General features: G+C 54.2%; 1 protein-coding gene across 4 annotated transcripts in view; it reads left to right on the top strand.

Annotated features, from left to right (window-relative positions):
• Positions 1-14,569, top strand: part of SLC39A11 (solute carrier family 39 member 11) — a 76,536-nt gene that overhangs the window by 38,638 nt on the left and 23,329 nt on the right. For all 4 annotated transcript variants that reach the window (XM_082067061.1, XM_082067062.1, XM_082067060.1 and 1 more), the window contains exon 6: positions 4,713-4,883. In XM_082067061.1, coding sequence (XP_081923187.1) covers positions 4,713-4,883 — 171 coding nt within the window. The remainder of the gene's footprint in view (positions 1-4,712; positions 4,884-14,569) is intronic.

Here is a 14,569-nt window from a genome sequence, read left to right on the forward strand (position 1 = left end):
CGAGGCGGATCCAGGGTGGATTTTGCAGAGTGGAAGCGCCGATGGGACCCACGTGCCACGGCGATGAAGCCCAACTGCCACGACGCATTTGTTACATCTGCTTAAAGTTAATGGAGCAGCGAGGGTTTATGAGACGAGCGGAGCGGGGAAGGGTTCGGCTTTGCAGAGATGTTAATAGCGTCACGCTCGCTGTGCAGACGAGCGTTTGTGGAAGGGGCTGGGACTGACTATCAGGCCTTGGGGAATCTTAGAAATTTTCCAAGTAATTTTGATTTATCTCGGCCATTAGGGAAGAGAATTTAAGATGCAATTATTTTCCGCACCTCAGGAAGGGCTCGCAACTCCTTGCGTTATAGTTTTCTTTAGCAAATGGTTCCCTCCTCCCTATCCCACCCCCAGACAAGGGGTCTGGCCGAGCTTGCTCAGCTCTGCTGCTTTTCCTAGAGCAGCTCTAATGCATAACGCAGATTTCCAGCTGCGAACGAGCAGGCGCTGGCAGGAACGAGGGCGGTGTCTGGGGGCTCGTTGGAGCCGAGCGGAATTCGGCAGCACCGGGCCGGCTGCCGCTTTGCCGTTACCTGTGCGCAGGGGTTGCGGTTGCAATGGATGTGGTAGAAATGGATGAGACGAAGACATCACTGGGTGGAGCCTTTTGAAATAAGAGTATTTGATGCTTTTCTTCCTTTGCTGTGTTCCCGTGCGCATCAACACCAAACAACTTTTACAAATAATCGGCGAGTGGTGCTTAACCATATTTTTTAATAAGTCTGTGCATCCAAGCTTGGCACTGTCTCCCCTTCTCGCACGCTTTAGAGGTGGGAGCCGGCAGATTTTTATAAATGAGGGTGCTAATTCATCCCTTGCAAGTTCAATCTGAAGGAAGAAACCCTGACCTGGGACTATGTTGCTGTGAGAGCCCCGAGATCCCTCCCTCGGCCACTGGCAGGTCCAGGTCCCTTCTTGGTGATGCAGAGTCTTGTTGCAAAAGTTTGATGGAGAAATTGATGGGGAAAGATGGAGGAGGGTTTGGAGCTGTAAAAGATTTTCCTTCCAGCGTCTTCAGCCAAGGGAGGCTCCAGGTTTCCATCAGGAGCGGGAGAGGAGGAGGTGCTGGGATGTTGCCCATGAGAACGTGTGGTGTCGGGGGTACCGGCTCCCTCCAGCCCCCGTGCGCTGGAGCTGCGCTGCAGGTTGGAATTAACACTGAGCGGGGTGTCCGGCTGCCCGTGGGGCTCGCGCAGGCTCCTCGCACAGAGAATGCGCTGATGGGGATTCGAACAGTTCAGCACGTTTAATTTCAAGCATTTGCGAGCTGTGGTAGGAGGGAGGCAGGGCTAAAGCCGGGCCTAACTGCAGAGCAGGAGCGCTCTAAAGCAGATGTGAGAAGCTAGAGAGCTGCACAGACTGCGGCGCCAATTTGGGAGCTAAAGTGCTGCGGTAAGGAGAGTTTTTCTGAGCACGCTGAGCAAACAGCGTGTCCGTCTGTTTGTGTACCGCTTGTGGGTGCAATAAAGCTGAGCTCACGGCTAATGCAAACAGTTTTCATTAAGAAATAATCAAAAATAAAAAGCCATTTCACATGCTGATAAGAAGCCAGTTGGGTTTTATATTTCAGCAGCAGTTTAAGCCGTACTCCAAGCCATTTATCTTTTTCCAGCGCTGGCTGCAGAGGATATGAAAAATGCAGCAGGCTGCACATATGTAATTAAACTTTTGGCAGAATCTTTGCCCTGCAGCTTTACGAAGAAATTCAATAATGATAAATCAAGTAGAATATATAGAGGACTTTTTGTGAACAAGATTTAAAAGAACGTATGTGGCACAGATCATTATTTGCCACATAATTGCCTTGGCAACGTTCTTGCGAGTACCCTTGTCTGATTGTGTCAGCTATTCTCTCAAAACCACCCTTTCTTCTGCGCTTATCGCTGCTCCAATTTGCTATTGAGGCTTCGCTGATTTCCAGCCAAATCCATGTTTAGCCGTAATTATTGTTTTGTTGCGGCGTTTCAAGCTGGGAGCGCTTTGGTTGTTGCGTTTTGTGTGACGGCCGCACAAGTCCCCTCCTGCCTGTGTCCAACACCCTGAGCTGGTGTCTTCAGTCCACCCTAATGATCTTCTTTTCCTTTCGCAACACGTGGAAGCGAAACACATCGCTTGACCCACGTGCGGTTTGAGTCTCACTGTTCCATGTGACACTATGGGTTAAACCACCCTGGGGTTGTGTCCGTGGTTTTGCTGCCTTTATCCTCTGCTAATGCACCGGTAATTTGTATGAGAGGCAATTTTGTGTCCAAATTGCCCATCTAAACCACCCTCTGTGCTTTCCCTGTAAAAGCTGCGTCTATTTTTGCATTTCCCACAGATTTCCCCCATGTGGTGCTGGCAGGGGCACCGTGGCATCCCCGTCCGTTGTCACCACTGCCCCCAGAGCTGCGGCAAATATGCTTGTAAAAAGTCTGATTTCATCAACAGTTTTTTCAGTAATACCAAGTACTGTAAGTAGAATAAAGTAACGAAAAAAGGTATCTAATAGAAATGGCCCCGGTGTGCCGGACGGAGCGGGTACCTCGGCAGGTGGGGGCTCATGTGAAGCAACGGAGCTGGGGGTTTGGTTTGTTAGTGAGAGCTGGGAAATGGATCTTTTCTGGCAATTGGAGAGCCCTGCAAACCGCCCTGGGCATTCCCAACAGAACGGGAAGGGCTGAAACTTCCCCGGTGCCGTGAGCGTTGTCCGTCGTATCCCTCGCTCTGCTCCTCCGTGGAGCTTTGCGCTTTTTCTCAATGAAAATTCACCCACAAATAGGCGTCGGGGGGCTGGAAAGGCTTCGCTTGGACGTTTAAACGTTAGCAAAAGCCTCGCTGCGGGAGTCCTGGGGGACAGCGCAGCTTTACGGTGAACCCGTCAACCCCAGGAACGAGGGAAATGAGGAGGAAGCGCGGCTGGAATAAACACGCTGGTGTTTTGTCACTGGAATTTCTCTGAATGCCATGGAAACCGTTTTCCCTGCTCCCCAGAAAGCCCTTGGCTGCGGTGGGGGATTCCTGCCCCTCTCTGCATCCCGCATCCCCCCGGTTCTCATGTGCACGGCTCCAGCAACCACTGGGGACAGTGTGGGACGGTGCCGAGTGCAGAGCCCGGCCCGTGGGTCAGCGTGGGTGAGCTGGATAACGCTGGTTTTGGGGGGCGTGCCAAGCAATTAAAGTAATCCAGCGCTCTGGCAGGAGAAGGGAATTTGATCTGTGAGTGGCTCCAGCCTCGGCGGGACTGGCGCTGCTCGTCCTTGTCATTGCTTAAAAATCTTTGTCTTTGTCCCTGCAGGCTGGGATGAAACTCTGCCACCAAATGTTACTGCGAATTATTGACTGGGCGAGGGTTTGGGGACAGAAAGTGCCTGGCTCCGTATGGCTAACGGCAGTGACGATGTTTGTCTGTGCGGCATCTCGTGTGTTTGCAGAGCAGCCGTGGCCTTTTGGGGGACCGCGCGAGCCTGGCGGGCGTCACGGTTTGCAGCCCTGGTGACACCGTGCGGGGATGCTCCTGGTCCTGCCGCCATCAAGTGGGGTTTTAGTCTTTCCCTGTTTTTCCAGTTTTAGTTTTATTTTCCTTTTTAGGATGCCTTTACGTGTCTCTTTTCACGTTGCAGATGGCACGATGCAGAGCGGTGCTGACACCCCTGCATTCCCCAGGTGACCCCATGTGTCAATTTGCACTAGTCCTCTTAGGCTGAGGTTCTTAATTAGCACTGAAAACACCGGCTGGGCAGCATGCAGCGGGCCGGTCGCATCGTGCTGCCTCCAAGTGCTGGGGAGGCCGTTGGCGTTCCATCAAAACGCTTTCAGACGGCTCCGGGGTGGGTCAAGGGACAGGAGAGAGGATTATACAAATCCAAGGGGAGAGAATGATATTGTCTGAATGTCAAATCTGTAATACGAAGCTGTGGCTGTTGCTGTGTGAGGTTGAGGACTTTGTGCTCCTCGTTTCTTGGCTTCCCTTCACCTTTTCATGCTGACGGTGATCAGTGAAGGGCTCGGTGTGTGGGGGTTTTATTACAGTGCTGCCTGGCGCTCGTTCCACCCTTCACAGCCCTAAATGGGGCTTGGATTTTAGTGGCATGTTTTTAAATAACTGGTTGAAGTAGGGCTGATAGTAACAGTCCTGCTGGGAGCAGAGGGCTGGGAGAGCCCGGGGTTATCTGCTGATGTCTCAGCAAATGGCAGCGGCAAATCTTTTGGTAGCAGAACAAATGGTCACTAAATACGGCTCAGTGCACTCGATTCGTGACCAGAGTGAAATCAAAAGGTAGCGTTACGGGGTTTCCCTTCAGCAGCGAAGGCGATGGAGCTGCAGACCTGCCAGGTTTGGGGTTGCTGAGCGGGGACAGTCTCACTGTGTGTCCCTCATCATCCTCACAGGGCCCCAGGGCTCACCCTGGCCAGGTGGGGACATTGCAGGGGAGTGATGAGGAGGAGGATGCAGGAATGAACTCCTGCTTTGCCTTTGGTGTCCCTGACCCGTGGGCTCTGCAGATCGCTTGGGGAAACCCCCCACCCTAAACTGAAACAAAGCAGGGGGCCAACACACCCCCCTTCATCCCTGCTCGGTCAGTGTTTCTCCCTCTCTCTGCTTTGTCCTTCGGGGAGGGGGGCAGGAGATGCCCAGCTGTCCGTCTGTCTCCTCGGCTGACCCGGCTCTTTTTCTGTACCCCCAGACAAAGGTGAGAACGGGGAGCCCTACCAGAGGAGGAAGGGAGTGGGGGGCAGCCTGCCGGACCCCCCCCCGCCATTCCCCGCGCCCAGGGACGCTGCCCCCCCGGCCGGCAGCAGCAGCTGGAGGCGGATTCTGCTGATGATCCTCGCTATAACCATCCACAACGTCCCAGGTAAGTCCTGGCTGTCTGTCCATCCACCCCAGCCTCTTTGTGGGGTCAGTGCCACCCTGGGGGGGTCAGATGGTGGCTGCCGCCTTCTCTCCCTTCTGCTTTTTGGTGCTGCTCACAGATGGCCCCGGCGAGCGGTGCCTGGTGCCGTTTGACAGGGGCTGTCACATCAAATCCTGCTCTCCTGGTGGGGCTGAGCCACGCAAGGTCTTGGCAGCAAAAGCCTCTCCAAGGGGGGACTCGGGGGGCTCGGCCTGACAGCTGCGTCTTGAACATCTGCAGCCCCGCTCGCTATCGCCAGCCTGTCGTGGGCGAAAGTCGTAAACCCGCGAGTATATTGAGAAAGATGACACTGTAAAGACAACAAAATCTGGTCTCTTTGTGTTTCTTTTCTGGTCTGTGTACCAGCAAGAGATGCAATTTAAAGCGCCGCTTCTCTGCGGGAAGACGTGCAGTTGGGTTTTTCTTGTTGGAGGGATGGAGTTTGCCGGTAGATGGAGAACTGCAGAGCCCCCGGTCTTGAGGGGCTGCGTCCTGCCAGGGGCTGGGCTGCGAGACTGCGGAGAAAGGACTGATCAGAAAAAGATGAGACAGGTTTGTAACAGTGGAGGACGCTCAGCTGCTTTGCAGTTCTTGGTGGTGCTGAAAGTTAACATAAGGCAACCTTTTCAAACGTTTCTCCTTCCCCCCCCCGTCTCTTCCTCCCTCCTCCGCTCGCTCTGCCCGGCTCAGGTTGTATCCTGGTTGGGGTGAGTGCAGGGGGAAGAGGAAAAAGCTTTTCCGCATAACTTGGGTCTGTAAACGTGGAGAAAAACGCGAAGTGCCGCGGTTTCCGAGCCGGCGCGGCCGCGTTGGCAAGGAGGCGGCTATTGTCAGCGCCGGGAGCTGCCGCAGCGTCAGCGCCGCGGCTGGGGGGGCTCCCCGCAGCCTCACGAGGGCTTGTGCATTTGTATCCTGTGCCAGGGCATCCGTCTGAAATTCCATCGCTGGTCAGGCTTCCCGGGTGCGAAAGCTCCGTTATGGGTCTGTGATCACAGATCCTGCGTTTCTCCCCCTGCAAGGGCACCCCCGGGTTGAAGGGCAGGAAGAGATCCACGGTGGGCTCTCTGTCGCCGGAGTGGGGATGCGCGTGGGTGTTCTTGTGCTGGAGCACCGGTGACCGCCCTCCCTCCTGGCCCTGCTGCTTCTCTCTGGGCACTAATTGCTTCATTCCAGCCAGTCATTGGTTCCCAGCACCCGCGGGTGCTCCTGCCCCCATGGATTGTCCTCTTTTAATCCCTTTTTTTTGTTAATTATAGGTTTATAGCTCAGATGTCTTAGTTCAGCTCCACGTATTACCGGGGGAGGCAGAGGTATGGCAGGAGAGGCAGAGAGGGAGCTTTAAATTAGCTGTGTGCACAAAAAAAAAGAGAAACGTTTGCACTGAGCGAACCATAATTGGATTTCATCCTTCAAACGAGGTGTCAGGAGCCCGGGGTGAAGAGCCAGGCAGCGTGTGCGTCTGGCTGTGTCGGCTGGGGATTCCTGTCACTGTCACCAGCAAAACAAGAAAGTTGGTAGAGGAGTGAATGAAGCGTCACCCGTAGCAATAGGTCAATGGCAACGCAGTCCTGGCTGTCGCAGATGCCGCTCTAACCTTTCATTGTGTCTGCAAGAGCACAGAGCCGCCCTCGGACGGCTACAGAGGCTCAGATATTCCCTTTTGCATCTTAAAGGTCACAATATTCAAGCTTAATATCCAGAGAGTTGTGTGAGAGTGATGGTTTGTGGATGGCTCAGCTCTGGGTCATGATGGGGGCGTCTTTCCCTGCCCACCCCTGTCCCCAGAGTCCCTCTGCTGCTCTTGGCCCGCTGGCGTGTCCCTTTGCAGTGCTGCTGTGGGGCCGGGGGTGACAGTGGCGGTTTGTGCTCAGTGGGGGTGCACGCTGATGACAAATCCCTGCGCCAACCTCCTCCTTTCACCGGGGATTTGCCCAAAGTCACCCAGACGTTTCAAGCCGGGGAGGCTGGACTTGAGCCCGCGTTTGCCGTCGTGCTCCCCAGAGCCCTGTCCGCAGGTCAGGGGGCGCCAGCACCCATTTCACCCTAATCAATAATTCAGGTTGTGATTGAAACTGGAGCTCCTGGCCTGCCCTGCTCAGCACGGAGCTCTCTGGGCTGGCGTGAAGCAGCAGATGCTGGTCCAGGCTCTCGCTGAGCAGCGGGACGGGGTTAAGCTCGGTTTTCCCAGCGAAGCCGGCGGCATTTCTGTGCTCTGCTGCGGCCCCTGCCTGCGGCGCAGCGTTTGGAAACACCGTCATGTTCTCCTCAATTATCAGCCCTGCCAGCGGAACGGCTGACGCTGTAATTAGCGCAGACTCCTGCAGGGTAACGACACCTCGGCTGGGGTGGCAGCGCCGGAGCTGGGGGGGAGCTCTGCCCAGGTGCCTCCGATGGGCTGGAAATGATCTTGCTCTTTGAAACCTGCGGCATTTGAGCCCAAACTCCACCAGGTCCCTCCATCTGATGGTTAAAACCCTCCCAAGGCCCAGGTCTGGTCCTGTTCTCCTCCGCCGTTGGTGGAGGTGGTCCTGTTCTCCTCCCTCTTTCATTGCCAGCTGAGAACAGTTGTATTTACTTTGAGCCCCATTTGGGGACGAACATGTTTTGGTCTTGGCAATGCATCTATCTTTGGTTTCAGGCAAATGTGCTGCGAGCTGGTTAACGTGCGGGTGGGATAATTGAATGTAAAGACCAGCCTCTCGCATTCAGTCTCTATTTAGTGGGTTCTGCCGGCAAGCAAAAGGTTTGTTAATTTGTTCCGAAGCAGGGACTGGCAATGTAAAGAATAAATTGATAATGACAGGAGATGCCAAACTGCAGACTGTTCCTGCTAATTAATATTCATATATGCTGGGTTTAGTGGAACATTAATTATGTATTTAATCAAGCCCTGTTTATGCTGGTTTATCTTTGTACCTTGGGTGGCTGTTATGCTGAAGACTTCAGATTAATTAAAACGTTACTGGCGTATCACAAATAACAATTAGCGAGGTGTGAGTTGAACCGCCTTTCTCTTTGCGCTCGTTTGGAAGGGAGGAGGCGGCAGGACGGAGCTGGTGGGGCCGCCGGAGCTCCGGGGGGTTTGCTCTGCTCTGAGCCCCGTGTGGGGCTGCGGGCAGGGGTGTCCGTGCTGCCCGAGACCGGGGGTCCCCCGGCATGGGGATGCTGTGGAGACATCCCTGTCCTGAACGCTCCCACTGCTGCAGGTGAGATGGAGGAGAGGACCAAGGCCACGTTCTGCAACCGCCATTGTGTCCTGGGATAGAGCAGAGGACCAAGGCCATGTTCTGCAACCGCCATTGTGTCCCAGGATGGAGCAGAGGACCAAGGCCACGTTCTGCAACCGCCATTGTGTCCTGGGATGAAGGAGAGGACCAAGGCCACGTTCTGCAACCGTCATCGTGTCCCAGGCTCTCCCTGCAGCCCCGGTGCTCACGGGGTGTCCTGGGCTCCCTGGGGTGATGCTCGAGGGAAGGTACAGCCTGGAGAGGGGGCAGGATTTATGGTGCTGGCACCCTGCTTGTGTCCCCGTCACCAGGCTGCCACCGAGGCACACCGAGTCCATTACTTACGGTGGCGGTTCCTCGCATTGGTGATTGATTCAGGCCGGGCACCTCCCGCCTGTCCCCGTGGCAGCTCGGTGTCACCTCTCCATCCCCGTGGACAGCGCAGAGTGGCAGCAAATGCTGCCGCCGCTTTGTTTTATCCCAAGGAAATGGGGGTAGAAGGGAAGTCTGCGCCAAAGCGTGATAAATGTCAAATTGATTTGAAACACGCTTGTTTGCAGCTTCGCCTGGGAAGGAAAACGCTTCGGCTGAGCGCCCTTGGGCCAGATAGCGTGAGACCTGCCTGCTGCCCTCTGCACGGTGACAACGGGCTGGGGACAGCCCTGGGAGCCAGAGCTGCCTGGACGCTGGCTCTTCTTTATGGCTTCTTACAGCCTGAACCGCTTGTCATGTCCTTTTATGTGTCTCTGGCTTGATGACCGTCTCCGGAGAGGAGCAGACAGTGGGTTTTGGCTCCGGTTGTTGGCTGGTGGGTGTAGGGGATCCTTTGGTACCTAAATCGTGGGGCGGTTTGACATCTCCCAGGAGACCACCCTACACATGGGGATGTCCCATCACTGCGTGACCGAGTCCAGGTCCAACACACTCCCTGGGTGGGTGCAGGGTGGGATGCTGGAAGCTGCAGCTTTTTATCCCGTAAACCACAGCAGCAAAGTCCAACCAGGGCTCGTCTGTCGGTCCTGAGCAGAGCTGGTGGTTGGTGTGGTGGAGCTGGTCCCGAGATGATGGGCGATTCCAGGATGCGGCTGGATTGCCTGTTGCTGAGGAGCTGGCGGGGGGGTTGTGGCTGTGTGCTGTGCCTCAGATTGGTGTTCCTTGCAAGGGGGTGATTTCCAGGCTGGTGACTTTGTCATTAGCAAAAATTGATTGAATTAGCTCTCCTGGGCCAGGTGCTCCCGTGCACTCGGCCTCCCGGGAGAAAGCTCAGGCAATGAATGTGATATTGCATCTCAGTTATAAAGGAAAGTGATTATTTATATGAATATTCTCAGAGATCCATTTAAAGGTTGGTAACATTCATTTTGAATGATGGATTTTTTTTTTGTTGGTCTATTGAAATTGAGACTATTTTACAATTTTTGACTTTAATATGCATTTGGTACCCGCTGGGGTTCGGCAGAGCATGAGAACGGGAGCTGTTTAGCGGCGCTGATTAATCTGTGTCTCATCCGTGTGATGCCTCTTTCTGAAATTACAGCAAACCTGCTTCCACTGTCACTTCTGCTGGTTGCATCACTGTTAATGGCTGTTCTTGGGCACTCTTGGAGCACCTTTGATTTCTGCGGAAAGGCATTATTTTTAGTAAGAAAAAGGAGGAGGAGAAGATTTGTTTGGAGCTTGAATTTCAGAGAAGAGGGTGAAAAGGGGAAGGGAATGTGTCTGTGCATCGATGGAGCTCCGGAGCTGCGGAGGGCAGCGGGGAGAGCGCCGGCCCCGGGACCTGTGACTTGTCTTTGTGACTCAGAAGGATGCAAAGATGCACATTTGAACAGTCATGAATTTTTCACAGCGCTTTCTGCTCCGGGGAGAAGATAATCAGCCTGGGACGTGGCTTTCCGAGGCCGCTGCCCATCGCAGCGGTTTGATTTCCAGAGGGCCCCTCGGGCGCGGATGCGTCAGGGATGGAGCGGTGCTTGGTTTGCGACGTGCTGGCCCCGCCAGAGGAGAAAGGTCAGATGGGCTGCAGCCCACAGAGCCAGAGCTGCATGTTCGGTGCCAACCGGAGCGTCTCTCCCCGCAGTGACTCATGTGGGATCAGCAGCAGCGCGGCGCTCACTCCGGGAAAGGTTGCTTTAACCTTTCATTAAACTTGTCCTTAATTGTCGCCTCATCGGCACATATTTTGACACTTTCACCTATTAAGCACCTCGATGGATTGAAGTGACTTGCTCTAAGTCGTTAAGCTGGGGGGTCGTTAAGTCGTTAAGGGGGTGGAATGTGGGGAGGCGGCTGGGCCAGAAGGATGCGGGCAGCAGCCCCAGCGATGCTCTCGATGCTCTCGGCAGCCCCGGGACGGCTCTGCCCGCTCCTCTGCTCCAGACGAGCCGCCACCACCACAATCCTGCTCCTGTGAAGGTGGATGCTGAGAAGCAACCCTTCCATGGGCACAGCGGGGCTCCCCGGTGCCTGCGCACGCCGAGCATCGCCGCGGCCCTGCCCTCCGCGGGTGAATAACAGCCCCGCATAAACGCAATGTTATGTGTTACATGGGCATGGTTGGCAAATCTTCCTGTGCGTCCCGGGGGTGTCGCAGCCCCGCGCGCTGGCACCGGTAAAGGCGGGAGCAAGAGTCCGGGGGTCTCTGATGCCCCATTGGCAGCGGCTCATATTTCAAAAAGCCATTTGCAGGCAGACACCTGGCAAGGCAGCGGAGAGCTGATAATGTACCGTTATCTCTGCGGCATCATTTTTAGTTTGTGATCAGTGTTTTGTAAGTGGTAACAGCCACAAAGGTGACAAAAAGCAATTAAATACAGTATTTCCACCAGCTGGAATGAAAGCCCGCTGCAATATGCATGTGGAAGCTCCTTTGCTTTCTTATCCCCATCAGATCTCGCAGGTCTGTTGCATTAAACATCGGTGAGCAGCGGCCTGAGAAATCATTTCCGTGCTTGAAATGATACATTAAATATCTGCGGTGGATTCGGGTTGCGTGGGCTTGGGTCGGTCCCTCCTTTTAGAGGTGTTTGGGAAAGAAGTTGTCTTCTCATCTCCATGATGAAGGAGCTTTGGGATGTTGAGCAGTTCCTTTAATTCTTTAAAACCGGGTGTCCCAGCCTACCAGGTTTGCTCTGTGCAGCTCGGGCACACTCGTCCCCCTCTTGTTCCCAGCCAAAGCCCTTCGGCCGGGCTGGGTGCACTCGGGTGGGTTTTCTGCTGTGAACACCCAGTTCTGGAGGCTTTTTCAGACAAAGCGCCTATGAAATTACCTGGGAACCCCTCAGGGTAAGGCATTTGGTAGCCGATCAGGGCTTAACATCCCCATTAATGGCGTTTTAACTCCGTGGCATCGCACAGGGCAGTATGGTTTGGCTTTCCTGGAACACCTTGAATTTCTGGAAAACTCAGAGGCCAAGCTGCACGGTTAGTTTTTATCTATTGAAATCAAAGTGGCGCTATCTGGGCACGTCAGGAGCTTTTGAGATGTTTCACCTTCTTTCAGCTCAGTGTGTGCTCGTCACCGGCCTCAGCGCTGCTGAATCGGTGCTTATTAACGGGTAATCTCCTGCGTGGTTTACAGAGCTGTCACCGGAGCAGGAGAGAGGGGCTGGCATGCGATGTCGAAGCAGATCCGTGGTGGCAGAAAGGCAATTTCTCTCGGTTTTCTCCATTTCCAAGCTGCCTGGCTTTGCTGTGCTTTCCTGCTGCCACTCTCCCCACAAACCTTTATCAAGTTTTCCTCCCACACACGGTTTTATTCCCCCGAAGGTGGGATTACCCGTGCAGGGCGTCCCAGCGCTCCCAGCCGTGCCAGCTCCGCACGATGCGCCCGGCCGCGCTCACGCCTTTCCATTGTCCGCTCCCTCCGGGGCATTATGGTGTGAGATAGCACCGAACCGGGTTTATTTTCCCATTGCTTTTTATACAGCCAGTGTTTTGGCTGCTGGGCAGGACCCGTGGGGCTCTGCTTGCATCTGCCTGCGCTTGCAAATAGTTGTGGGAATAACGATTGCCCGGGACCGCTTTGTCTGAGCAGATTAATGCAGCTGGTGCCTTGGGTTTTGTTCTCCCCGTCCTGTTCCGTCTGTCGGGCTGCGGCGCGCGGATCCGCGGGGAAAGGGGACGGGGCCCCTTCCCCGTCCCGCTGTACAGGCCTCTTGTTGGTCGGGAACCCGGGGGAGGAGAGGGAACGAGTGAATAATTCATACCACAAATATTAATACATGTCACTATAAACTGCAAATTCATCCCTTAAATTTTGTCTTTGTGTTCTGCTAAAAGGATCGGTGGTTAGGGTGATAATTAGGAGTGATCTCTCCTCGTTAGCTGGCTTCTGCAGGGCTGCAGAAAAGGCATAAACCCAGGTGAAGTCCTGCTTGGCCGGTGTCACTTTGTCACAGGTCCTGCTGTCCTGCGGCTGAGGGCTGTCCCAGGTCACACGCACTGTCACGGCTCTGTGATAACACATGACGGTGCGATGCTCCAGGGACTCCTGCATCTTTGCTCTGTCCACACCATCCGTTGCTGCTCCCCGGATCCTCTTCACATTTGGGGAGTCCCAGAATCCCAGGTCGGAAGGGCCCACAGGGACCATCTTCTCCAAGACTTCTCCACGGTATGTCCCCCTGTGACAGACCTGTGGAGCCCGGGGAGCTGTGTCCACCTGCCTGAGCTGAATGGAAGCCAAACCCTAACGAGCCACAACCTTTTGTAGCAAACCGCAGCTCGGTTTGGGTTCATTAAGTAGCGCAGGAGCCACGACGGGTGCCGTAAGTGTTTAACCGCAAGATGTAGGTGTGTGACACGTGTGTGCGTGGGCAGCGGCGGGTTCTAGTGTGGGGGTGGAAAACCTGACACATGCTGGTGGGTCTGGAAAAGGTGCTTTTCTTCTCACAGCCTTTGAGGGAATTGGGACTGGGGGGTTTCAGGGGGTTCAGCATCACCCTGCTCCTGTGCTGGTGCAGTTCGCTGGATGTCCCGGGAAGCGGGAGGTGCTGCCGTGTCCTGAGGAGCAGGAGGATGACGTGATGATGTGGGTGATGTCCCCGCGCTTGGGGAGGTGACAATCTGGGGAGGTGGGAATCTGGCCAGGTGGCCTCTTCTGGGGAAATCATGCCAGAGGTGCAGGTATTCTCTCTCGGAAGAGCCTGTGATTGTGGATGTGGAAGAGAAAAAAGGCTTTCTAGAATGACTTTAACCTCCTGCTTGCTACTCGTATAATGGTGGATATCTGGAAACATTGAACATCGCTGATATCTGGTAATCTCTGCACTTTCCTGTGCAGTAATGGCAAAATGATGTTACCTAGAAGGAACTGGAATGCAATCTTGGGGGAATAAAGGAGTTTGAATAGTGGCGACAGGGACATACTTAAACTCTCATAGAAATACAAACCTCATTATAGCAAGATTAATTTCCCACTAGGAGCTTAACAGTTCTTCAAAGAGCAGGATGAATAATTGATGACATGTTGGCATCCGTAGTACCTTCCTAGAGGAAGCGTGTTCATTTGCTGACCCAGGAGAATTAACTTCATCAGCCCTCGCAGGAGGAGATAATGTCACTCCCGGCTCCGGTGACGCTCCCGCCAGGCTGGGGGTGCTGGGGGGGCCCTGGTTCAGGTGGAGCGTGAGCCGGTGGGTGTAAAGCACTAAAGTAGCTGGTGTAATACTTGATATTACTATGGAGAAAGACTTGGGCAGGTGTTAACGAACCCCTGCTTGCTTCGTTTAATCAGAGGATGCTTTTGCAATGAGCCCTGTGAGAACACTGCTGGCCCAGCATTGGGTGTGTGTTAAATTGCGCAAAGGGTCTCCTCAGCACCGCAGACCCTTGGCTTTGCTCACAAAAGGCATTTACTGCTGTTAAATCCGTAATTCTTGCCGTTTCTTTCAAAGCTCTGCAGGCACAAACCTCCGCCTCCCTGCTCCATCCCCACCGCAGTGCCTGCAAAAGGGGTTTTTAGGTAAAGATACCCCCGGTGGGTGACGGGGGGGCTGTGCTGTGACAGCGTCCTCTCAGATAAACTAGCATCTTTCTTAGATAAATAAACTGCTAACGAGTGGGTGTGTGTTCCCCTGTCACCGCTGTCCTGACCTGCTTGTACATCAAGAGAAGGGGAAATAAAGTCAAACCCCAGCCCAGCCCCTCTGCTGCTGTTCCGCAAGAGCGGGCGGCCAGCTCTGCCTGCACCCTGCCTGAATTTGATTTACTGGTTAACATTCCCGTAGGATATTGCTCTCTACCCACAGCCTATGCTTGTTTTCCTTCTCTTTATGGCATATAAGGGTAGTGTAACAACCGGGGTTAATTTACTTGCCACTATAATTTATCAAGGCCCCGTGAGCCGTGCTTGCTATTTACTCGTTTGGATTTCCAGGGAATCCGAAGGGCTTTTACTTTCAGTTGTTTTGAGGACAG

Source organism: Streptopelia decaocto (assembly GCF_964273445.1).
Source record: "Streptopelia decaocto genome assembly, chromosome: 16".
In the NCBI taxonomy this organism is placed as follows: domain Eukaryota; kingdom Metazoa; phylum Chordata; class Aves; order Columbiformes; family Columbidae; genus Streptopelia; species Streptopelia decaocto.